Raw genomic sequence first — 25286 nt, forward strand, 5'->3', positions numbered from 1 at the left:
ACTGCACCTGACTATTTAATGGGAGGTCTGGGACTCAAACTCAGGTTCTGGTCCTTGTGGGACAAGCACTTTACCGACTGAGTAGCTCCCCAAGCCACTCACACACTTTTCTTGGCATGCCTTTCCTTTCCCACAGGGGAGCAAGCACTTTTGGCTTGCATGGAGTTGCCACACAGCTCCAGAGGCTCACACTCCTGTGACTTCTGAGACCCAGGCTCTGCACTAGCAACACGCAAATACATCCAATCATTCCAGTCATGTACAGACATAGGAAAGAACTCTGCAGACATTCCCAATGCATACAGTACCATGTGAAGGTTAGTTCTTTAAAAATGTAATTGCAGAGTTGGGACTTGGTCCACCAGGGCCCCACATGCACCCAGGAGCTGGGCAGCACCACAGCACTCTGTGCCAGGAGAGAGCAGGTTACTCAGGGGTGCTGAGACAGGCTTGCAATCACACAGGAGGGACAAGCATCAGCCAGAGACAGCAGGACCAACTAACACCAGACATAACCAGATGGCAAAAGGCAAACACAGGAACCTTACTAAGAGAAATCAAGGCAACAAGGCACCATCTGAGCCCAATTCTCCTACAACAGCAAGTCTTGGATACCCACCCCCCACAACACATCAGAAAAGCAAGATTTGGATTTAAAATCACAGCTCATGATGCTGATAGAGGGCTTCAAGAAGGATATAAATAACTCCCTTAAAGAAAGACTCAGTGCAAGAGTATAGGGGAATTCCAGAACAAGGAAGTGAGAAGGGGTGGATGGAAGAATAGGGGGACAGAAAAGGGCTTATGGGACTTGTGGGGAGTGGGGACCCAGAAAAGGGGAAATCATTTGCAATGTAAATAAAAAAAATAAAAAATAAATAAAATCCAAAAAAAAAAAAAAGAAAAGAAATACAGGAGAACACAGATAAACAGGTAGAAGCTCTCAAAGAATTACAGGAAACTACAACCAAACAGGTGAAGGAATTGAACAAAACTATCCACGATCTAAAAACAGAGGGAGAAACAATAAAGAAATCACAAAGGGAAACAACTCTGGACATAGAAACTTTAGAAAAGAAGTCAGGAGTCATGGATGCAAGCATATACAAGAGATAGAAGAGAGAATCTCAGATGCAGAAGATACCATAGAAAGCATTGACACAACAGTCAAGGAAAATGCAAAATGTAAAAAGCTCCTGACCCAAAACATCCAGGAAATTCAGGACAAAATGAGAAGATCAAACCTAAGGATTATAAGAAGAGAGGGAAGATTTCCAACTTAAAGGGCCAGAAAATGTCTTCAACAAAATTATAGAAGAAAACTTCCCTAACCTAAAGAAAGAGATGCCCGTGAACATACAAGAAACCTACTGAACTCCAAATAGATTTGACCAGAAAAGAAATTCCTCCTGTCACATAATAATTAAAATGACAAATGTACTAAATAAAGAAACAATATTAAAAGCAGTAAGGGCAAGTAACGAGTAGATCTATCAGAATTACACCAGACTTCTCATCAGAGACTATGAAAACCAGAAGAGTCTGGGCAGATGTCATGCAGACCCTAAGGTAACACAAATGCCAACCCAGACTGCTATAATCAGCAAATCTCTCAATTACCATAGATAGAGAAACCAAGGTATTTCATGACAAAAACAAATTTACACAACATCTTTCCAAAAATCCAGCCCTTCAAAGGATAATGAATGAAAACCACAAACAAAAGGAGGGAAACTACATACTAGAAAAAGCAAGAAATTAATCTTCTTTCAACAACCCCAAAAGAAGATAATCACACAAACATAAAAATTACATCAAAACTAACAGGAAGCAACAATCACTATTCCTTGATATTTCTTAACATCAATGGACTCAGTTCCCCCAATAAAAAGACATAAACTAACAGACTGGATACATAAACAGGACCCAACGTTTTGCTGCATACAGGAAACACATATCTCATTGTCAAAGACAAACACTACCTCAGAATAAAAGGCTGGAAAATAATTTTACAAGCAAATGGTCTCAGGAAACAAGCCGGAGTAGCCATTCTATTTATTTATTTATTTATTTATTTATTTAGAGACAGATTTTCTCTGTATAGCTCTGGCTGTCCTGGAGCTCACTCTGTAGACCAGGCTGGCCTCGAACTCAGAAATCCACCTGCCTCTGCCTCCCAGAGTGCTGGGATTACAGGCGTGCACCACCACTGCCTGGCTGGAGTAGCCATTCTAATATCAGATAAAATTGATTTTCAACCTAAAGTCATCGAAAGAGACATCCACCTAAAGTCATCAAAGGAAAAATCCACCAAGAAGAACTATCAATTCTGAACATCTATGCTCCAAATACAACAGCACCTTCATTTGTAAAAGAAACTTTACTAAAGCTCAAAGCACACATTGCACCTCACACAGTAATTGTGGGTGACTTCAACACCCCACTCTCCTCAATGGACAGATCAGGGAAACACAAACTAAACAGAGACATGGTGAAACTAACAGTTTTGGATCAAATGGATTTAATAGATATCTATAGAACATTTCATCCTAAGTCAAAAGAATATACCTTCTTCTCAGCACCTCATGGTACCTTCTCTAAAACTGACCATATAATCGGTCACAAAACAGACTTCAAGAGATAAAAGGAGATCAAACTCATCCCATGCCTCCTATCAGATCACTATGGAGAAGGGTAGTCTTCAATAGCAACAAAAACAACAGAAATCCCACATTCACATGGAAGGTGAACAATGCTCTACTCAATACCTTGGTCAAGGAAGAAATAAGGAAAGAAATCAAAGACTTTTTACAATTTAATGAAAATGAAGGCACAACATACCCAAATTTATGGGACACAATGAAAGCAATGCTAACCGAAAAGCCTCATAGCTCTGAGTGCCTCTAAAAAGAAGCTGGAGAGAGCATACACTAGCAGCTTAACAGCACACCTGAAAGTGCTAGAACTGAAAGAAACTAATATATCCAAGAGGAACAGACAGCGGGAAATCATCACTCAGGTCTGAAATTAACCAAGTATAAACAAAAAGAACTATACAAAAAAATCAACAAAACCAGGATCTGGTTCTTTGAGAAAATCAACAAGATAGATAAACCGTTAGGCAGGCTAACTAGAGGGCACAGAGATAATACTTAAATTAGCAAAATCAGAAATGGAAATGGAGATATAACAACAGAAACTGAGGAAATTAAAAAAAAATCAGATCCTACTACAAAAGCTTATATTCAACACGACTGGAAAATCTGAATGAAATGAACAATTTTCTGGACAGATACCAAATACCAAAGTTAAATCAGAATCAGACCATCTAAACAATCCCATAACCCCTAAGGAAATAGAAGCAGTCATTGAAGGTCTCCCAAGGGGCAAAAAAAAAAAAAAAAAAAAAAAAGCATAAGAACAGATGGTTTGAGTGCAGAATTCTATCAGACCTTCAAAGAAGACCTAACACCAATAATCTTCAAATGATTCCACAACATAGAAACAGAAGGAACATTACCCACTCATTCTCTGAAGCCACAATTACACTGATACCAAAACCACACAAAGATCCAACAAAGAAAGAGAACTTCAGACCAATTTCCTTTATGAATATTGATGCAAAAGTACTCAATAAAATTCTTGCCAACTGAATCCAAGAACACATCAAAATGATCATTCACCATGATCAAGTAGGCTTCATCCCAGGGATGCAGGGATGGTTCAATACATGGAAATCCATCAATGTAATCCACTTCATAAACAAACTCAAAGAAAAAACCACATGGTCATTTCAATAGATGCTGAAAAAGCATTTGACAAAATTTAGCATCCTTTCATGGTAAAAGTCTTGGAAAGAACAGGAATTCAATGCCCATACTTAAACATAGTAAAAGCAATATATAGCAAACCAGTTGCCAACATCAAACTAAATGAAGAGAAACTTGAAGCAATCCCACTAAAATCCCTCTAGACAAGGCTGCCCTCTCTCTCCATATTTATTCAATATAGTACTTGAAGTTCTAGCTAGAGCAATTAGATAACAAAAAGAGGTCAAAGGGATACAAATTGGAAAGGAAGAAGTCAAATTATCACTATTTGCAGATGATACGATAATACACTTAAGTGACCCAAAAATCTCCACCAGAGAACTCCTATAGCTGATAAACAACTTCAGCAAAGTGGCCGGATATAAAATTAACTCAAACAAATCAGTAGCCTTCCTATACTCAAAGGATAAGTAGCCTGAGAAAGAAATTAGGAAAATGACATCCTTCACAATAGCCACAAACAATATAAACTATCTTGGTGTAACTCTAACCTAATAAGTGAAAGCTCTGTATGACAAGAATTTCATGTCTCTGAAGAAAGAAATGGAAGACAACCTCAGAAAATGGAAAGATCTCCCATGCTTGTGGATTGGCAGGATTAATATAGTAAAAATGACCATCTTGCCAAAAGCAATATACAGATTCAATGCAATCCCCATCAAAATTCTAACTCAATTCTTCATAGAGTTAGAAAGAGCAATTCTCAAATGCATCTGGAAGAACAAAAAAAAAACCCAAAACAAAACAAAACAAAACATACAAACAAACAAACAAAAAAATGGGATAGCTAAAACTATTCTCACCAGTAAAAGAACTTCTGGGGAAATCAGTATCCTGGACCTCAAGCAGTACTACAGAGCAATAGTGATAAAAACTGCATGGTATTGGCATAGTGACAGGCAGGTTGATCAATGGAATAGAATTGAGGACCCAGAAATGAACCCACACACTTATGGTCACTTGATCTTTGACAAAGGAGCTATTCAGTGGAAAAAAAAGTTTTTTCAACAAATGGTGCTGGTTCAACTGGGGGCTAGCATGCAGAAGAATGCAAATCCATCCATTCTTATCTCCTTATACTAAGCTCAAGTCCAAGTGGATCAAGGACCTCCACATAAAGCCAGACACACTGAAACTAATAGAAAAGAAACTGGGGAAGAACCTTGAGCACATGGGCACAGGGGAAAATTTCCTAAACACAACACCAATAGCTTATGCTCTAAGATCAAGAATTGACAAATGGGACCTCATAAAATTACAAAGTTTCTGTTAGGCAAAGGATACTGTCCATAGGACAAAACAGCAACCAACAAATTGGGAAAAGATGTTTACCAACCCTACATCCAACAGAGGTCTAATATCCAATACAAATGAACTCAAGAAGTTAGACTCCAGAGAACCAGATAATCCTATTAAAAATGGGGTACAGAGCTAAACAAAGAATTTTCACCTGAGGAATATTGAATGGCTGAGAAGCACTTAAAGAAATGTCCAACATCCTTAGTCATCAGGGATATACAAATCAAAACAACCCTGAGATTTCACCTCACACCGGTCAGAATGGCTAAGATAAAAAACTCAGGAGACAGCAGGTGCTTGCAAGGATGTGAAGAAAGAGGAACACTCCTCTACTGATGGTAGATTTGCGAGCTGGTACCACTCTGGAAATCAGTCTGGCAGTTCCTCAGAAAACCAGGCATGGTCCATCAATGGACCATGTTATACCACTCCTGGGCCTATACCCAGAGGATTCTCCAGCATGTAATAAGGTCACATGCTCCACTATGTTCATAGCAGCATATTTATAATAGCCAGAAGCTGGAAAGGACCCAGATGTCCCTCAACAGAGGAACAGATACAGAAAATGTGGTATATTTACACAATGGAATACTACTCAGCTATTAAAAACAATGAATTCATGAAATTCTTAGGCAAATTGGTGGAACTGGAAAATATTATCCTAATTGAGGTAGCCCAATCACAAAAGAACACTCATGGTATGCACTCACTGATAAGCGGATACTAGCCCGAAGCTTGGAATACCCAAGACACAATTCACATATCAAATGATGCCCAGGAAGAAGGAAGAGGATGGCCTTGTTGGACATCAAAGGGAGGAGAGGCCCCTGGTCCTGAAAAGGCTCCACGCCTCAGTGTAGGGAAATACCAGAATAGGGAAGCAGGAGGAGGTTGATTGGGGAACAGGGGGAGGAGAGATGGATTATGGAATTTGGGGGGGGGCAGGAAAGGGGAAATTATTTGAAATGTAAATAGAGACTATATCTAATCAAAAATAAAATTAAAAAATATAATTGCAATAGAGAAAATATTTCTAGAGAAGTCAGTGCTCATTTTGGCTGAAGCAAGCCAAGAAAGCATCAAATTCTTGAAATGAATTTTCAAGGAAAAAAACATTTTATTATTATCACTTCTATATATAGGCTAGTACAACAAGGGAAGAGGAGAGACAGGCAGATGTTTGCAAGGTAGAAGCGGCTTGCTTAGTGTTGAACACGAGAAGTAAACACCTTCATGTCAAAGTGTTTCTGTTTCTCAGACGTGTTAGCACAATATCCACACGCAGAGCAAAGGTTTGGGAGGCGCAACCCTGTCTGGAAGCACCTGAGAGGGCTCATGTGTGCAAAACACCTAAGGAAAGCAGGTTTCGTCACGTGGGTCTGAACTGAGCCCAGGAACTGTTGGTGAGCCGCGGAGCCCACATGGCTGTGCGCAGGGACAGTTCCTGCATACAAGAGTTGATTACTTCTTGCTAATTCTCATTACATCGTGTGGAACTGTCAGCATGCTTCTGAGGGATGCTGATGTGAAGAGGCCACTATCCAAACTCTAGTGATTTACTTTCTTGGGCGCTTTGGCCAGGAGAGACCTTTCAAGTCTCTCCTCTTATCATCCACCTGCACAGAGATCTCCAGCATGAACCTGATTTTATAATCAGTGAGTCCATTGTTTACCATCTATCCCACATTATGTAGTAGAACTTTTGTGCTTCCAAATCCCTTTCCATAAGAGGAAGATGATGTACTCACGATAGCTTGAATTCTATGAGAGTAGGCTGACCACCTTGCAAGCATGCTTTGCTTCACTACATTGTTTTCACAATTAGATTTCATGTACAGAAAGGTACTTCAAAAGAAGGAGAAGCAAGGACAATATTTTGGCACGATACTGGTATTAAAACTTCTGTCTTTGCAGAAAGATTCTACTATATGATTTCATTCATTTAATGATTGCATCTTGTTTTGAACAGAATAATCAGGTATCATCAAGTAAGATTGTACTTGACTCCCTTAAGAAAGAAAAGGAACTCTGTATCTTGTCTTTAAAATCCAAAAGTCAATATACAGCTGCAAGTCAGTCTTGAACTATCGACTGAAATAGAGGAGGCAATGAAGTGGAGCTACAGACGATTGTGAGCTGACGGGTTTAGGTGCTAGGAATCATACCTGGGTTCTCAACTGAGCCATCTGTCCAGCCCAGCATGAATAGATCTTTATGCTGTACATCAAGTAAAATAAATGTCACCAATGACAAATACTGTATGGTTTCACCTATGTAGGTTTCTCTGAGTAATCAAGAAGAGTAGGGGCTTGGTGGTGCGATTATAAGGGACGCAGCTTCAGCTTCATTCGATGCAAGAATTCCCTTGATTAACTGCACGAGTATGCGATTATATTTTACTTCCCTGAGCTGAGAAGGTCAACACGGCAAGTCTCATGTGTATTTTCATTCCTACCAAGTTGGGGAGGCGGGGGGAAGTGACTGTTTCCAAATCATCGTCTTACTATATACTCTAGCAGAGATTACAAAACTAAAATTGTGTTTAATCATTTCGCTTCTGCCAAGGGCTTGGGCATTATTGTTTCTCCTTTCATAAGACACAGAACATCTCTTGTCCGTTTCCACAGCTTGCTCTGCCTTGCTTGCTGTCTTGTCAGTCCTCTGTGTTGCTGTCTGTGTTTTACTGCAAGTTGTATGTGAGGCTTTTAGAAAGCAGGAGACATAAAAGTTCTTTAATAAACCATGGTTACAAAGGTCACCTGGAAACAGTCCCCAGGGTCCTGTTTGTTATAGTCCTGATGCCCTATGGGGAAGAAGAAGATGGATTCCATGTCTCATTATGTCTTCCATAAACTGTCATTTAATTGGCATAACCTTGTGTGGCTGGCTGATGTTCTGAATGCCTAAGGACAATAGTTTGCCACCTGTGGGCCCCAGGAAAAGACTGACGGTGCTGTTTATTGCAGATTCTTTGGCAACAGTGCACCAACATCTCTTCTCACTTAAGCACCTCTGAGGTGTGTATGTAAGACAGCACTTTGGGAAGTATTGAAAAAAGACTACTAAAATAATTCAGTCGACCCTGCATTAGACCTGAGGGACTGCCTGCACTGTGTTCTCTGCCCTTCTCGAGACATGGAATATATCATTCCATGATTGGTTTTTATATGGCATGTGTTCAAAATGATGTGAGGTGAGCGGCAAATAAATATCTCACAGTGACGGGTATAAGGTGAATCTAAGCTTCCAGCAGCTGAGCCGTTGAACCAGGGTGAATGTTCTTGAGTTTCTGGACTCTCTGGAGCAGCTCTATCATTAAGGACATGTGGTTTTCTAGTAGCCAGTTAAAACTTCAGTAAATTGCCTCTAGGACCTTGTGTGGTGTGCTGTCATGAGGTGGTGTGTCATCATGAGGCAGAGTGGGTCTTGTAACAGTGAGTCAAGTAACTTGAGATCACAGCAGATCAGGGCACTGCACGCTACATCATCAGGTTGGGATAAATCAAACATTCTGTTCTGTGGACAGTGTGACAGATGGCTCCTGACTGGTGCTCATCATTTAAAAAAAAAAAAAAACCAAAAATCAAAAACCAAAAACCAACCAACCAACCACCACCACCACCACCACCACCAACAACAACAACAACAAAACCAGAAAATCCAGCATTTAGAAACAGTCTCTTCCTCTAAACCTTAATGGAAATAAAAATTATCTCAATTTGAATTTTCAAATTATTCAAGTTAACTATTTCTCCTCCCAACAATGGTCACACATTTTTGCTAGCTATGCTCCTGGTTTGCTCTCCTTAGGCTGTACAGAGTATGTGCCGTGGAAGAACTCAGCTCCTTCCTCAGCTCAGCGTCAGGTCCTGAGATCATCATGAGAATTGTGTCTGCTCTCCCTTTCCTGAGCTGGTGCCTTAGAGATCCAGGCAGCACAGGGTCTCTAGGACATTTACGTATTCTTCTCAGCATCTCACAGTGCATTCAGTGCTAGTTAGAAGTCAACCTGGTGTTCTCCTCTTTGTCACCAAAATTGATGCCCCCAAAGAGATGTGCTTTCATACAGCTGTCAGCAGCACCTCACCTCATAAAAACAAGGTGGACAGACAGCTCCTAAGGAATGCCGGCACCTGAAGTTGTCCTCTGGCCTTCAGAGACATGCATACGGCATGTACCAGCGCAGATATTCATAATGCACCAATAAATTCTTAATATGATCAGTGGTTCCCGTCAGGTATCAGGATAGTTTGGGGTACAAAAGAGAGGGCACACAGTCATAGCTAACCTGCAGAAGCTCGGGTTTTGCAGTGTGAATTGGGGCAACTGCTGAACTGTGTCACACAAATGCTGAGCACTGCCTCAACCCTCTTCCTTCATAAGCTCCGCCTCTCCTCAGGCCATGAACAAGGTAACTGACTTAAGTAAGGTGATTTCTGAGCAGTATTTCAGGATGACTTGTTATGTCATGGAGGTATACGTGTCCCTGACACGGGTGGCTGAAGAAGCCACAGTATGGTGAAACAGCAATAGTGAGGGGTATAGGTAGCCTCAGATGATCACCTGCACCAGCTCTGGAGCCTTGGGGACGGCCACACAGGAACATGCCATCACTCTGCTCCCCCAGGAATGAACTGGATGGTTTACGATGTAGCGAACTGACCTTACTTTGTAAAGATTTTGCCTATTTTTATATTCTGTGCATTGATGCGTTGCCTGCATGCATGTCTGTGTGATCATGCGAGATCCTGGAGTTTTGGACAGTTGTAAGCTGCCATGTGAGTCCTGGGAATTGAACTGAGGTCCTCTAGAAGAGCAGCCAGTATTCTGAACCATTGAGACATCTCTCCAGCTCCCGATCTTTTTGGTTCTAGATTTGGAAAGGAAATTTATAAAATCCTCACTTTTATCACAAAGGTGATTAAATTAATTTACTTATTCCAAGACATTTCTTGGAAGGTTAAGTGGAGGCAACTGTTACTTTAAGGTTTAAACTGTGGTCTGCTGGGCACAGAGCTGAGTTCTAAAACACAGAACAGAGCATAGGGAACTTTTTTCTCATCATTATTTAGTGAGCAATATAGTAGGACAGTCATTTCACTACCATCCCACTGGCTTTAGCCAGAAAGTATCTAAAGGTTGTCTGAAGGGCGAGGGAGGGGGTGCATCATTTGCACTTGTAGATCTGGTGTCCACGCGCATCCTTTAGTGATTGCCATTCTGACATGAAGGGACAACAAGAGATATAGATAGAAGATATAACAAAAACCTTACTAGTGGAAGTTAACTTTTTAATTATGTCTTGATTGTAGGCTGTAGACATCAACAGAAGACAGAGGTGAGTCTTCCTTTATGCACACACATTGTGTTATAAAAAAGTCATTTAGTTTTAATGAGTGAGTCTAGTTACTTATAAGAGAGAAGCATACAAGGCAAGGGTTTTAACCAATCCCTATTGAAATTTCAGAATCCAAACAAAGCCAATTATCAACGTATGAATGTTACAGACTACTTAGGTAAAACCTGGGGACAAACACTTGTCCCTCATGGCAGTTCAGATCTATATCCCCAGCCCCTGATGGTGCCAGCTCTCCTAAGGCAAAAACCATGTGATCCTAACATCCAGGGCCTGGGGCTGTGAGAAGGCCGTCCGTCTGTCCGTTTTGGTGAGTGTGCAGTGCAGCCGTTGGAAGACGAGCTTTGCAGAGGTGACTGGTGTGTGTAGATGCTGGGGCAGGAAAAGCTCCAGGGCACCCCTGCTTGTGTTTCCAGCCTTCCTTTACTGGGAAAGTCTTATCCACTGTAGAAAACATGCCAAGAGCCAAGCTCTGTTACGGAGACATTATTACATCTGGTATTGAAACTGGGTCCTAGGTATCACTTTTGGGGTGGCATAATTCCAGATGAAGGGGGCCTTCTTTAGTTTCAATTATTCTATAAAAGCCGGGGCATTGTCTGCCTGAGCAGTAAAAAAGAATGTTCAACTCAATTAATTTGTTAGGCATTGGTCATGTGTCCTCTCTTATTACTGATTCTGAACATCTGTCACAGAGTAGATTTTGTCCGGGACATCATGAACAACTGCATCATTCATTATCAGAAAAAAAGAGTGTGACACCACCCAAGCACTACACCAGGGGTGACATCCATTTCCCATAATACATGCATATTGCATGATGCCACACACATGGAGCCCAGCCCTGATGTTTATTTGGTTCATCTGTTTATATAAACTCACTACTAAAGGTGGCCGGGACATGTCAGGCTGGTATTTTCTTATCTTCCTCTTTCCACTAATCGTCGGAGTCAAGGGGTGTGTTGTTGCCCTTTAGTGGCAAACGATTTGTTGAGGCTTTGGTGCTTGTTGCCTAAAAGCAATGCAAGAATATCAGGATCCCTGGGTCTCAGGCAGGTCTCAGCAGTTCACAGGGCCAAAAACAGGGGTGATGACAACCAAAGGTCCTTCTCCATTGTGACATTCCACACAAAGAATTGGGTGTGCATGGAGGCTGCCATCAAGTGTCAAGGACATTACCTAAGCCTATGCTTGTGATGTGACCTGCTCCCAACTCCTGTGTTCCAAGTAGTTCCTTGCCGTTGTGACTGGATTAAGAGGTGGATCTTTTCCTGGGTGGTTAAATCATGGCATTAGGGTCTGTACTAATTATTAATCTCTTTGCATGTGCTATAATTAAATACCAGGTGAGAAATAACTTATGGTTAAAAAAAGGCTTTTGGCTTACAGTGTAAGAAGGCGTATAGACCAAGACATCAGGGAAGGCATGTGGAAGGGTTATGAGAACCGAGGCTAATCATACCGCACTCCCAGTCAGGAAGAAGAGAGAGAGGAAATTGAGAGAGGCTATGAATGTCTTCCTACCAGGCCCCATCTCAAGGTCCCAACTCAAGATCTCCAACTCAGGTCCCAACCCTCACTGGGACCAAGTGTTCAAATACATAAGCCCACGTGGGACAGTTCACATTCAAACTGCAATAAGGTCTTTATCACGTTACAGGGACAAAGTTCTTTTTTGGAGGGGGCACAACATCTATTCTCCTGAGAAGGTCTACTCTTTGGAAGCAACCACAGAGTACCCTTTGGAAAAACAACAACAAAAAAAAAGCCCCTCACCAGACACCAAACTTGACGGCAGCTTGATTTTGACCTTCTCAATCTCCAGAACATGAGAAACACATTTTGTTGCTTATAAATTACTTAGGCATTGTGTTACAATAGCACAGACAGACTGAAATAAACAACGACAGAAAAACTGATAAAGCAGCATCGCCCTGTGGGGTTACATTGGGAACAGAGGCTTCCAGGAAGGACTGTGACTGGTAGTGTTCTGAGAACAAGTTTTCCATTTAGGGAAACCATCTCACCTCAAAATACGCTGTTTCCATTGGAACCAAGCGGCCACTTTGTCCCAGAGGTTATCTTCCATCCAGAAGACCTATGAATCCTTCGTCTTTCTTATTTTGAAAGTGAAGATGGTGGTCTGTGATATTTTTGTCTAATAGATATGAGATCTGGTGATATCATTCTGTGCTACAAGAGACAGGGTGTGGCTGCAAAGCCAAAGGATGGGAAGGACAAAGTGTGAGGTGCAAAGAAAGGGAAGCAGGGAATGGGGTGGGAGTGGAAGGTGGTGTCCTCTGTGTGGAGGAGCCAGCCACCGGAGTCACAATGAGCATGTTCCCTTTCTATTCCTGAGCAGCCATCCATGGAAATTTGTCACCTGTCATGTGGCATCATTATGCTAGTCCTCCACTCGGGCACCCATGTCTCATATGTCCTAAAATCATCAACCATGCTGTAGGACAGTAGGGACAGACTACATTATTTCCTCTTCTGTTTTTGTATTTTGTATTTTGTATTGGGGGGGGATGGGGGAAGTTATGAGGCGTTGAGTGCTGTAGATATTCTGCGTATTTATTGCTGACTGGGAAGTTGCTAGTCACTGCTCATATTTTTGAACTCATTTTTGATGGTGTACGATGCTTGTGCATTATGAGAGTACATGTGTGAGTACATGCATGTCCCAGCACAGGTGTGCATGTACAGAGGAAACCATCGCGTCCTGGTTCTTGTCTTCCTGCCAGTTTTGAGACAGGGTCTCCGTGCACTGGCTGCATACGCCAGACCAGAGGACTCTTCTCTTCCCATCTCCCATCCAGCTGTCCAAGTGCTGGCATTCCAGATGTTCACTACTGCACCCAGATTTAAGAAGGCGCTGGGAAGCCCAACCCATGTCCTCACGCTTGTATGGCAATCACGCTACCCACTGAGCCATCCGCTCAGCAGTGGCCGTAAAGTTTACTGAAGTGGTAAGGAGATTAAATGTTTCATCCAGGGAAGTGAGTAGGATATTCATTTATGTTGTCATTTAGAAGACGATGCTTCAACCCCAAACAGCCAATCACAGCAGGCTGAATGTGAGATGCAGATAGTACATGTAAATCAACTACTTTTCATACAATCCAGATTAAAGGAAGGACTTAAAATACAATATAAAACAAAGGCAAAACAATATCACTCTCCTAATGTTTTTGGGAAAATGGTTATTTTAATAAACTGATTATATAATATTATTTATAAGAATGCAATGGGTTTGTTTATTCCATCTTTGTGGTGTTGGGGATTGAACCCAGGGCTTTATACATGCCAGGCCAGCACTCTACAGCTGAGTCCCAACCACACCCCTGTGGTTATTTTTAAATAAATTAATAGATTAATAGTTCTCCAGTTCTGTTTGTGTAATTATCAGTTCAAGTTCTGTAAAGGAAAGGCCCTTGTACTCTCAGTGATTCTGAGAATATAAAGGGGATTCAGGCATCAGCAGTAAACTGCTGGTGGCTTATTCCCAGATATAGATTAGAAAGGAGCCTTAGCAAAATCAGCCATTCACTTGACCACAGCAAAGCTGTTAGCAAGAAGGTTAGAGACTGGGACTTTAAGGTTGCGCTCTTAAGTACTAACGTCATATCAGACAGGAAATACAACTGATTTAAATGTGGAACTAAAGTCCTAGTTATTCTAAGAAGATTCAGTGGTGTTATCTATATACTGGTGTGTTTCCACTTGTTTTGAATAGTAACTTCTGAGAGATGACATGTGATTGGTCAGCAAGGGTTCCATGTTGTTAAGCACCAGGAACTATTATGATGTCTCAACTATTATGATGTCTCTCATATTATGATGTATATGTTTACACCATAGCCTGAAAGGGAACAGTCTTCTCTTAGCTAAAGAAGCTGAGCTCGAGGCTGAGGGACTCCTGCCTCCTCCCCATTAAACAAAGAGGACACACAGACCTTCATTACAGAGCTGGGGGGGGGGGGGTAAGAACAACGGTGTCCTTGAGCTACCCCCCCCCCAGGGTCCACAGTGATAGAGAAAAATCACAACTTAGAAAGCGGAAGGGAGGGAGTTCATCAGCTGCCCATGCCCCTGATTCCTTTGGAGTACTGACATCCTCTGCACAGGGGCAGAGCTGCACAGAGACGGTGCTGTTCAGCAGGATGGCCACATCTGGGGTGTGTTGTCCCCTCAGCAATGGATGGCATCTGTCTTGCTTGTTTCCTCCATTACTTTTGAACTGGAAACTTCTGGTTTCTTTGGAAAGTCAGTTATGTCAAATGATGTTTTGCTAAAGTAGACATAGAAAGGATGTCAGCTGATGAAAGCTTCTTTGATAACAGGACACGAGTATTGGTTCGCCTTACATTGTATAGCTGAGCTCCATTTGTTATGACTCCATAGACAGAAATGCACCAAAAAACTTCTGGTGGTGTTCTGGAAGTTTCTTACTGCTTCTGCAGATTTGAACTGATGGGCAGACTAATGTCTGTGAGCTGATACAGACTCAGATGGTGTTTTGGTAAGACAGATTCATGTGGTAAGTTGGGAGGACATGTGATGTTTGGAGGGAGTATAAGTAGGATTCATTGGACAGTGGGGAGTCTCAGGAGGCTTGCATAACTAGCTTTGCAACTCTTCATTAGCCTGGAGTCCTCTTTAGTTAATAAATTGAGGTTTTTTTATATTTAAATTTTATTTTATTTTATTATATTTTTTAAATTTTCTATATTATTTGTTTACATTCCAAATGCCTGGGCATCTACCCAGAGGATTACCCGGCATGCAATAAGTACACATGCTCCACTATGTTCATAGTGGCCATATTTATAATAGCCAGAAGCTGGAAAGAACCCAGATGTCCCTCAATGGAAGAATGGATACAGAAAATGTGGTATATTTACACAATGGAATACTGAGCAATTAAAAACAATGAATTCATGAAATTCTTAGGCAAATGGTTGGAACTGGAAAATATCATCCTAAGTGAGATAACCCAATCACAAAAGAATACACATGGAATGCAGTCACTGATAAATGGATATTAGCCCAGAAGCTCTGAATACTCAAGACACAATTAACGAATCAAATGATTCCTAAGAAGGAAGGAGAGGTCCTGGAAAGGCTTGATTCAGAATTGTAGGGGAGTTACCAGGACAGAGAAATGGGAGGGGTGATTGGAGGGAAGAGGGCTCATAAATTGACTTTTAAAAATGAATTAATATGTGGGGTTGCAAATTGGTACAACCACTCTGGAAATCAGTCTGGCGGTTCCTCCGAAAACTGGGCACCTTACTTCCAGAAGATCCTGCTATACCACTCCTGGGCATATACCCAGAAGACTCCCCACCATGTAATAAGGATACATGTTCTACTATGTTCATAGCAGCCCTATTTGTAATTGCCAGATGCTGGAAAGAACCCAGGTATCCTTCAACAGAAGAGTGGATGCAAAAAATGTGGTATATCTACACAATGGAGTACTATTCAGCCATTAGAAACAATGAATTCATGAAATTCTTAGGCAAATGGATGGAGCTAGAGAATATCATACTAAGTGAGGTAACCCAGACTCAAAAGGTGAATCATGGTATGCACTCACTAATAAGTGGATATTAACCTAGAAAACTGGAATACCCAAAACATAATCCACACATCAAATGAGGTACAAGAAGAAAGGAGGAGTGGCCCCTGGTTCTGGAAAGACTCAGTGAAACAGTATTCAGCAAAACCAGAACGGGGAAGTGGGAAGGGGTGGGTGGGAGGACAGGGGAAGAGAAGGGGGCTTGCGGGACTTTCGGGGAGTGGGGGGGCTAGAAGAGGGGAAATCATTTGAAATGTAAATAAATTATATCGAATAATAAAAAAAATGAATTAATATTGCAGTAGTAGGAATTGAATCAGAACTTTGCATGTTAGGCGAGTGCTCTACCATGGAGGAATACCCCAAATTCTTGTAAGCTTTAGCCTGAAACAGCTTCACAACTTGTCCCCAGTATAGCTTACACTTGCCTTAAACTTGTGATCCCCCTGCCTCAGTGTCTAGAGCAGTTGGGATGAAATGCATAAGTCACCATGCCCAGCTTTTTAACGAGCATCTTCCTCTATGAAGACATTGAAATAGCATGGTGTATACCTCAACTCTCACGGTGTCTTCTGAGCCCAGCACACTAACTGGCTTTCCCATGCAGGATGGAAATGAACTGAAGAAGCCTAATCTAATGGTACACGTGCTGGCCACCCCTGGGGCGCAGCACTCCTGCACAGCCTGCAATACAAGGGCAGGGTGGGAACTGGCCAGTGAGAGGCCCTATTTCATCAAATTAATCTACTGTCCTTAGACAGGGGACTATATGATATTAAACTGAAAAGAACAGACATCACACTTCATCTCAGCCCAAGGCCCTGAAGCCATCAGCTTTAACTGACATATTTTTTGCCACCTGACCCAACCCTGCAATAGAATTGCTGCAGAGAAAATAATTTTTGTCTGCAAAAATTTCAGTGAAGAAACTCAGTGATTTTATTTATATGAAAGAGTGCTCTCGGCGGACGGGAACAAAGCCCTGTGTGCATGCTAACTGAGGAAAGCAATATGCTAATATCAACGGCACAGTGCTTTATGGATAATGTAGGATCTTAAATTGTTGTTGACTTTTATTCAAAGTGGAACCAGGCTCCCAGTTCTTAGCTGGCATGCAGCGCAGCCAGCCGTGTTTCTTAGATCATCGCCACTGTCTAGGATCCCAGGACGGTTATGGACAACTATTCTCAATCTCATATTCATCTTGCCTTCATTTCCTTCTCTCCTCCAAATCACCCAGCTTCATTAACTCTTCAGGAAATTTCTCAAGTGCTCTACAAGAGATGTTGTGTAAAAAGAAAAAAAAAATGCTGAACAGATGGGAGTGCTCTTGAAGAGAAATTTAGATAAAGTCTACAGGAATGACTCCATTCCAAAGTTCAGAACCTTTGAAAGGATCTAAAAACTCCACCACAAGCACAAGAAGAAAGCTCCACCACACTGCCATCACGCTGCTGGCAAGACAATCTGCAAACCAAAGTGGCTGACTGGGTGCCAAGGATGAACACAGAGTTTTAAGACACTGGGGGCTGATGTTTAAAAGCATACGTTCTCTCTGGAATAGTCAAGGTACAGAGAGCACAAAAATCACCAAAAGGCTGACCTAGGTATGAACCTGTTTTAAAGAGGTCTGGTGGGATGTAGCTCAGTGGTAGAGCACCTAGCTCAATCTCAAGAAAAAAAATAGCTTTTGTTTGTTTATTTAGTTTTGTTTTTGACAGGGTTTCCCTATGTAGCACAAGGTGGAGTTTGAACTCTTGATCTTCCTGCCTCTGCTTCCTGAGGTACAGTACCATGTCCAGTTCTAACTCCAATCCTTTTCAATCTGATGGAGCGATAAAGGGAAAGGGAAATGATTTTTTAAAACAAGGGTGGTGGAGGAAACACCCCACTTAGAGAACTGTCCCCGCCTTTCATTTGTCCTCATGTACATGACTATGACTATGAATGTGAACTACTCCATACGCTCACATATTTGAACACTTGGTCTGCAGCTGGTAGCAGTGTTTAGAAAGTTGTGTGGCCATTAAAACAGGATTTTGCTGGAGGAAGTCAGTTCCTGGGGGCAAGCCATGAGGATTTACAGCCTCGCCCAAATTCTTGTTTACGTTCTCCTGGCTGAGTATGGGTACCTTGTAAGCAGCTAAGGCGCTGATGCTGACACCATATTATCCCTGCTACAGTGGACTCTACTCCTCTGGAACTATAAGCCAAAACGAACCATCTCAGCCTTAAGTTGTTTAAGGGAGAGGGTAACTAAGACACACCCCTACACAACTGCTTCTTGTTTGCAGACATTCCTTTAGCTGTCCTCTGTTAGACCCTTCCTTCAGGAGTAACCCCATTCTAGTCTACTTTTGTGGCAAAGATTAATCTCATTTCAAAGTGCAATGTCTGTTCTCTACAGACAGCCGCTGTCCACTTTCTACTGATGACAGTGGTTTCCTTAAGCATCTCAAACTCAACTATCTTTGAGAGCCAGGACTCTTTGAGTGAAAAGGACTTGTGGATAGCAGACACTGGGCAAACTACCATGTACCACCCGAGGGAGGACGTCGCTGCCACCATCACAGTCATCAGGGCACTGGCTGTGAGCTTCGCTCTTCAGCTGCTGCATAGCTGGGATGCTCGCAGGTATAGTAAAAAGGGAAGAGGCAGGCTCTTTACCCAGAAGTTAAAGAAAAAAATAGAAAGGCAAGGGCAAGTTTTTTTAACAATATGAAGAGGCAGTGAGTGTGTGTGCATGCATGTCTGTGCATATATGTGTGTGAATGAATGTGTAAGCATGTATGTGTTTGCATGGATGCATGAGTGTGCATGTAAGACAGACATGACAGAAAGAAGAAGGAAGAAAGATTGCATACTGTAAAGTATAATAAATCCTCATTACAAAGGAGAAAGAGCTTAGGATAAGGGAAGATGCTTCAAGGAGATAGTGCTGAGGAAACTGGCTGAGATTCACTCCACCTCTTGGCCCCTCTCATCAGGAATGCCATGCTCTGTGACTGGACAGAGATATCTCCGTGTCACCCTGACTCCAACCACCCCAGACATCCGCGAGGATGCCCTGACTTCCAGCCTGTGCATAGAAACGGTCTTCGGACACAAAGATGCTCTATCAGGCAGGCCTCCTGAAGTTTCAGAGTGTTGGGAGAAAGGCACCCACAGGCATCGTTTGTTGGGAAAGCCATCACTGAGGACAACTGAAAGTGTCAATGACATAGTGACCCAGAAACCTGGAACATGAAAAGGGTTCAAGGTGCAATGAAAACATGACGTAAAATTAGCAATCACTGAGCTGTCTGCCTTCGTGGTGCATGACTTCACAGTCAGCACAGAACGAGGAAGGTGTGGGTTGACTTCACTCCTGGCACGCCAACTGACATAGCCTTTCTTCCTTGGAGATCCACTCAGAGGTCCAAGAAGAGGCTGGAGAGGAAGCACTGAATCCCACCCTTCTGTTCTCCCCAGCAGTGTTGGGGCCATAATCACACACCTTTCAGATGACAAACATTATCATTAGAGAGAGATTATACGTGCCTTCAACAGACTTCTAGTTTTGAAATACTGGTCAGGGCTTAAGAGAAATTGACTGAAATACCTAATCTTAATTTCTGGGGGGTGGGGGGGGGAAGGAAGCAAGAAAAAAAAGAAAAAAGAAAATCTTTCATTACAAGCATAAGTGGGAGTTTTAATATATGTGTTGAACTGATAAGAAATTTGAATAGTTGCGGCGATCTGTTGCAATACATAGTATATTGTTTCAAGGTAGAATTGAATAATTAATCATTTAATACTTATCTGAAAAGTTCTGAATTTATAATAAGAAAAGTTCTGTGCTAAAGTATTAACTCATATTTCCACTTCAGTATTTAATGAAAAAAAAAAAAAACGGAAAGAATGTTTCCTCTATTATTCCCCATTTCCTGCCTCTCCTCCAGCTCAGTATTGCTAATGTGTAGCTGAAGGATCAAATCATCAGACATCCTCAGACTCATTTCAAAGGCCAACACAAGCAACTACCTACAAGGTTTCATTCCTCTGTGAACAGCAATACTCTACAGCACCACATTATACTTCCCTACCATAACCTTCATTCTTGTAGCCAGAGATAGGAATCCTGAAATGCCTCTCAGATAATTACTAGACTTGTGGGTTAATTTGTTCAATAACTAATCTATCTGGCAAATAGTTATAGAGCTTAGGCTCAATGCTAGATGCTAGACATAAAAAAAAAAGACTGTCAGAGTCTGCAGTCGAAAGTAAGAACTAGCTAGACCTTCAAAAATAGGGTGTTTTCCCTCTGACTTTTATGTGTTCTAAAGGAATCTTCTTGGGTTCTTTGTTGAACATTTTGTCTTTCAATGTTATTGTATATTTTAAAATTAATACTTGACTTTAAAAGCAAAGGACACAAAAGGAAACACATGAATTCAACTTCATGTGCGCATCATAAAATACTACTAAGGGCTGGGCATGTGGTTCAGTTCTAGGTGCTTTTCCTAGTGTGCATGAAGTCCTGAATCCTTTGCATAAACTGGTGGCATGTCTACAACCCCAGCACTCAGGATGTAGGGGCAGCAGGATCAGGAGTTCAAGGTCATCATAGGCTCACAGTGAGTTTAAGGCTAGCCTGGGCTACATGAACCCTATCTCAGAAAAACAAAACAAAGAAAAATGACAAGCAAACGAAAACAAAACAGAACAAGAAACCAAAGCACTTTGTAAGTTCAAAAAGTGGAGATAAAGAGACTGTAACAGTTGGGAGTAAAGAATCACTTAGATTTTACATCCAAAGTAGGTGAAGGACCATAGCCAAAGAGTAACATGATAATCAATGAACAGTGGGAAAAGGCTTTGAGCTGACATTTCTCCAAAGAAAATATGTTTGTGGCCATTCAAGATTACCCAACACTGCCAGTCCCCAGAGACACGCAAAGCCCAGCTCTAAGGAATGGTTGGAAAGGATGAATATTCAAAGGAAAAAGTATTAGCATGAATATGGAGAAATTGGAACCTGTTTTTCAACTGGCAGGTTGTAAAAATGTTGCAACTTCTGTGTACACAGTTTGGACTTCCTCAGAAAGTGCAATGCAGAATTAGCATATGCCTGGAGGGTCTGTATCCCCTGGAACTGCAAACAGTGTGAGGAGGTCAAGGAGAAATGCCCCTCACAGGCTCATCTGTTTTCCTATTTGGTCATTAGTTGCTGTCACTGTTTGGGAAGTCGAGCGACTATTAGAAGGTGGAGCCTGCTGAAGGAAGAGTATCAGGAGGGAGGGATTTGAGGTTTTATAGCCTTACCTAACCTCCTGTTTCCTTACCCATCTGTTGCCTGCACGTAGATGAAGTGTCAGACAGCTCCTTTCTCCTGATACCACGCCTTTCCTGACATGTTGACTCTGTCCCTCTGGAATCCTAAGCCAAAAATGAACTCTTTCTTCAGTTGCTGTTGTCTGGAGGTTTGATCCCAGCAACAGTAAAATACCTAAAACAACCACCCGAGAGTAGTCATAGCTAGCCGATGGTATTCATAGCTAGCCGAGGGGTATTCACACATGCATGTCTACAGCTGCATCATCCATTGTACTAAAAGCCAGGCAGCCACACGCAGACACTCAGCTTTCTGTGTTTTCTGCAGCTGTGCTCTATGAAGGCAAGGCAAACACCTACTCAGTGAATTCGGAGCCACTTCCCCAAGAGGAAACTGAAGGTGAGGACCCACTGTGCCTCTCGGCACTGTTTCTTGGCTGTTCTGCAGGCAATCTTGTTTGGCGTGCATTTCTGATCAGATGCATTATTTACTACACACTGCTGAATCAACACAGAACTCACACCACAGCAAGCTAGCTCATAACTGTGTGATGACGCCTTTGTTCTCAGCATGGCACCGTTCCAGCCTTGCTGAGTTCAGTGGCATCAGGCTGCACATCAGCACTGTGCTCTGGCCATTTTGAACAGGGACATTACCAAGAAAAGCATAAAAGTACAGACAATGCAGCAAAGACAGTAACTCACACGGGAGGCGTGTGCACAGTCCCACAGAGGCAGAGCACGGCCTTCTTGGTTCCCTGCTGCAATGTGCACTCAATTGTGACATTTATTTTTCATTAGGTGATGGCTAAGTTAATGTGTCCATTTGGGGCGAGATTAAAACCAGATGTAACCACCATCAGTCAAATTCACAGGGAGAGAATATATAAATAATGAGGACTAACTACATATAAATAAAGGAATATTGCCCAGCCATGAAAAGGCACACAAACTGAAGCCATGCGTAAGGGTGGGTAAACATGGACAATATTATGTTCAATGAAAATAAGCCAGGTGAGAAGGACAAATATTCATAATTCCATTCTGACAAGGTGTCTAGAATACAGGTAAGCTCAAAGACTGTAGGTCCTAGGAATTAACAGGTGTGTGTTTGTTGGGGGGGGGGGAGTTCGATGAAGAGTTATCCCTCAAAGTACTTGGAGTGTCAGCAAGAGAGAGTGAAAAAGACTGCAGGTGGAGTCTACAAAATAATGATGGCTATAAAGTAGCTCAGACATCAGAGTAGTCACATTTACATTTTATGAAAACCTGATACACATACTTAGGAAGATTAGGCAGAGCACGTTGATCTTCTGTTCAAACAAATATCAGATGCACAGAACCTTCAGGCGACACCAGGAGATTCTGATGCTTACTGTTTAGCAAAATCAGCTGATTATTGAGGAAAACCAAGTAACTTTAAAATGTGCATGCCAGTTCTTGGCTTTACTTTTGATGAAAATTTACACCACATCAGCGAGGGTTATTCTGATTCCTTGCCAGAGTGCAGTTGTCTCAAGATGCTGTGATGGTCTTACACTTTGCTTGCGATAAAATGACTGTGGTAGTAAACCCTGAGCTGGGGTTCCTGGCAGATGACCACAGGGTTAATGTGGTATCCTGGCATGATGTTCCTTTCCTTTACCATCCGCCCATTTGTCATCTGATACCCTCACTCTAGAAGTCTATATTCATGTCTCTAGACAGAGCCATCTGTTAGAGGGAAGCTGGAGTTGCTATCATAATTCCAGTGCTCCCTTTTAAATATTTTTTGGCCCAACAATTACAAAGAGGCATTGCAGAATATAAACATACAAGAAATGTGCTAATGTGAAATACAAACACTAATAAAATATAAACTTAAAATAGGAAGGCATTCATAGCCAAAGAAAAGAATCTACTAAAATTTGTTCAGTCTTTTAAAATGCATCATAAAACAAGAAATGTTTCACTGCAGAATAAGGTTTTGGCTTCTTTTATGATCGAAAGGAAGGGTAATTATGATTGTCAGGAAAACACATTGAGCAGCTGTGTACAGTTAACAAAAGAACCATTCTATGATGCTCTCGAAAACTGGCACTTTAAATATTCACATTTCCTAGAAATGAGTTTCTTTCCAACTAGAGCAGATACCAAAGAGATTGCTTTCTATTAATCATGGCATTGTCCCAGGTGAGTTCTCAGAGCCAACTGGATCCTCTTTCTCTTGGGACAGTTCCCACATACATGATGTAACAGTTACATATACTGATTGATACTCAGACTTGTGTATGTTACAGCATTGTAATGACTGATTTTTAAGTTTTCAAAATTCAATATGATTTAAACTTTTAAAAATGCTCGTCTCGGTACATTCTTTCACACTTGTACATCTGGCTTAGAGATAATTTTTAAAAACAGCGTAACGAATAATTCTGCAGTTTGTTTTATGAGGGCTAATTAATAGGTACTTACTCATTAAAAACTAGGTCTGGTGCAAAATAGAGAAATTGGCTGTTCGTATGTTTGTACGATCTCCAACTCAAGGCAAACGATGATAGACACATCCAAGAATACTGGATGAGGGTAATTTGGTCCTCAAGAGGCAAGTTTTTAAATCCTAGAGAACAGAACAATTAATCACCGAAAGACACTTAGCATGTGAGTACATTCCAGGAAGAAGTCAGTTCTCACGACCTTTCTCTAACAGACTCAAATCAGTTCCACAGACATCTACGGGGCTGTGCGCCTGGCTCTACACAAGACTTCATTTTAAATTCACACTCAATGCTCGGTGTGGGGTGGAGGGGAGGCGGTCGTGGGGAGCTGCTGGACAAATCACACTAAAGAGTCCGTCGAGGTTCTGCCTTGATACCCAAGGCGCTGGAAGGCGCCATATTCACCTGCCACTCGCTTCATCCCCACACAATCAACAGCACCCAACCAAGGGGGGTTTAACTGTCACCATCTGCATGTCTGCAAGAGCAGAAACATTTTAGTCTTTTTGACCCTGTGGTCCCATTGTCTGGGACACCAGCTTCTGAGAGTGTTCTGCAGCCGGGCAGGCATCCTTGCTCAAGGACACTGTGCTCCTCCCGGCCCTTTCTCCAGCAGTGTCTTGCTAATCTCTAGGGCGAGGCCCCCATCCTTTTTTCCCCCAGACTGCAGGTTGACTACAGTTAATTCGTGGACCAGGGAGATGTGAAGCATCATTTTTCCATGATGCTAACAGGCTCTCATTACCAAAAGCCTGTCTAGCAGAAAATGACCACCACGCGGGTAGAGAGTTCGAGAGTGCTTTGTGGGTGCCGAGGGCAGGGAGGGATTTTGTTTGCCTGTGATCTATGTGCAAGTGTATGCATGTGTATGCACAGGCATGGGTGAGGCCAGGTGGGGGCAGTATGCAGAGGCCATATGGCTTGTCTACCTTATCTTTTGAGGCAGGGTGTTTCTATTAGTTTGGAGCTAGGCTGTCTAGACTGAAAGCTCCAGGGATCCTTCTGTCTGTCTCTCTCCAGTGGTGGGTACAGGCCTGCTTGACTTCTTTGAGATGGAGACCATATGTAATATAGTTGGTTCTGAGGATCCGGACTCAGGTATGTGTGAAGGCATTTTCCCAACCATCTTGAGTCCCAAGCAGGATTCATGTATGTATGTATGTATGTATGTATGTATGTTGATCAGAGTGTCTTACAAGAACCCTGCCCAGGCCTACGTTCCTTGTACCTGAGCTTAGATTAAACCTAGGTGCTGTCCTGCCAAGAGCCAGCTCAGTGTGACTTCACTAACAGAATGTATTTTACCTATTAATACTTGGGGACAAAGTAACCCCTTTCTTCGGCAAACACCATCCATGCATCTGCCTATAGAACAACAGAACTATAAGCCTGCATTCTCAGAAGGAAAGAAATGAACCAGAATC

At 42.0% G+C, this 25286-nt stretch overlaps 1 protein-coding gene across 4 annotated transcripts in view; it reads right to left on the reverse strand.

The window, feature by feature from the left end:
• Nr3c2 (nuclear receptor subfamily 3 group C member 2) overlaps positions 1-25286 on the reverse strand; it is a 340219-nt gene that overhangs the window by 39601 nt on the left and 275332 nt on the right. For all 4 annotated transcript variants that reach the window (XM_052166763.1, XM_052166760.1, XM_052166762.1 and 1 more), the window contains exon 6: positions 23840-23984. In XM_052166763.1, coding sequence (XP_052022723.1) covers positions 23840-23984 — 145 coding nt within the window. The remainder of the gene's footprint in view (positions 1-23839; positions 23985-25286) is intronic.

The sequence above is a fragment of the Apodemus sylvaticus genome, chromosome 21 (assembly GCF_947179515.1).
Source record: "Apodemus sylvaticus chromosome 21, mApoSyl1.1, whole genome shotgun sequence".
Lineage (NCBI taxonomy): Eukaryota > Metazoa > Chordata > Mammalia > Rodentia > Muridae > Apodemus > Apodemus sylvaticus.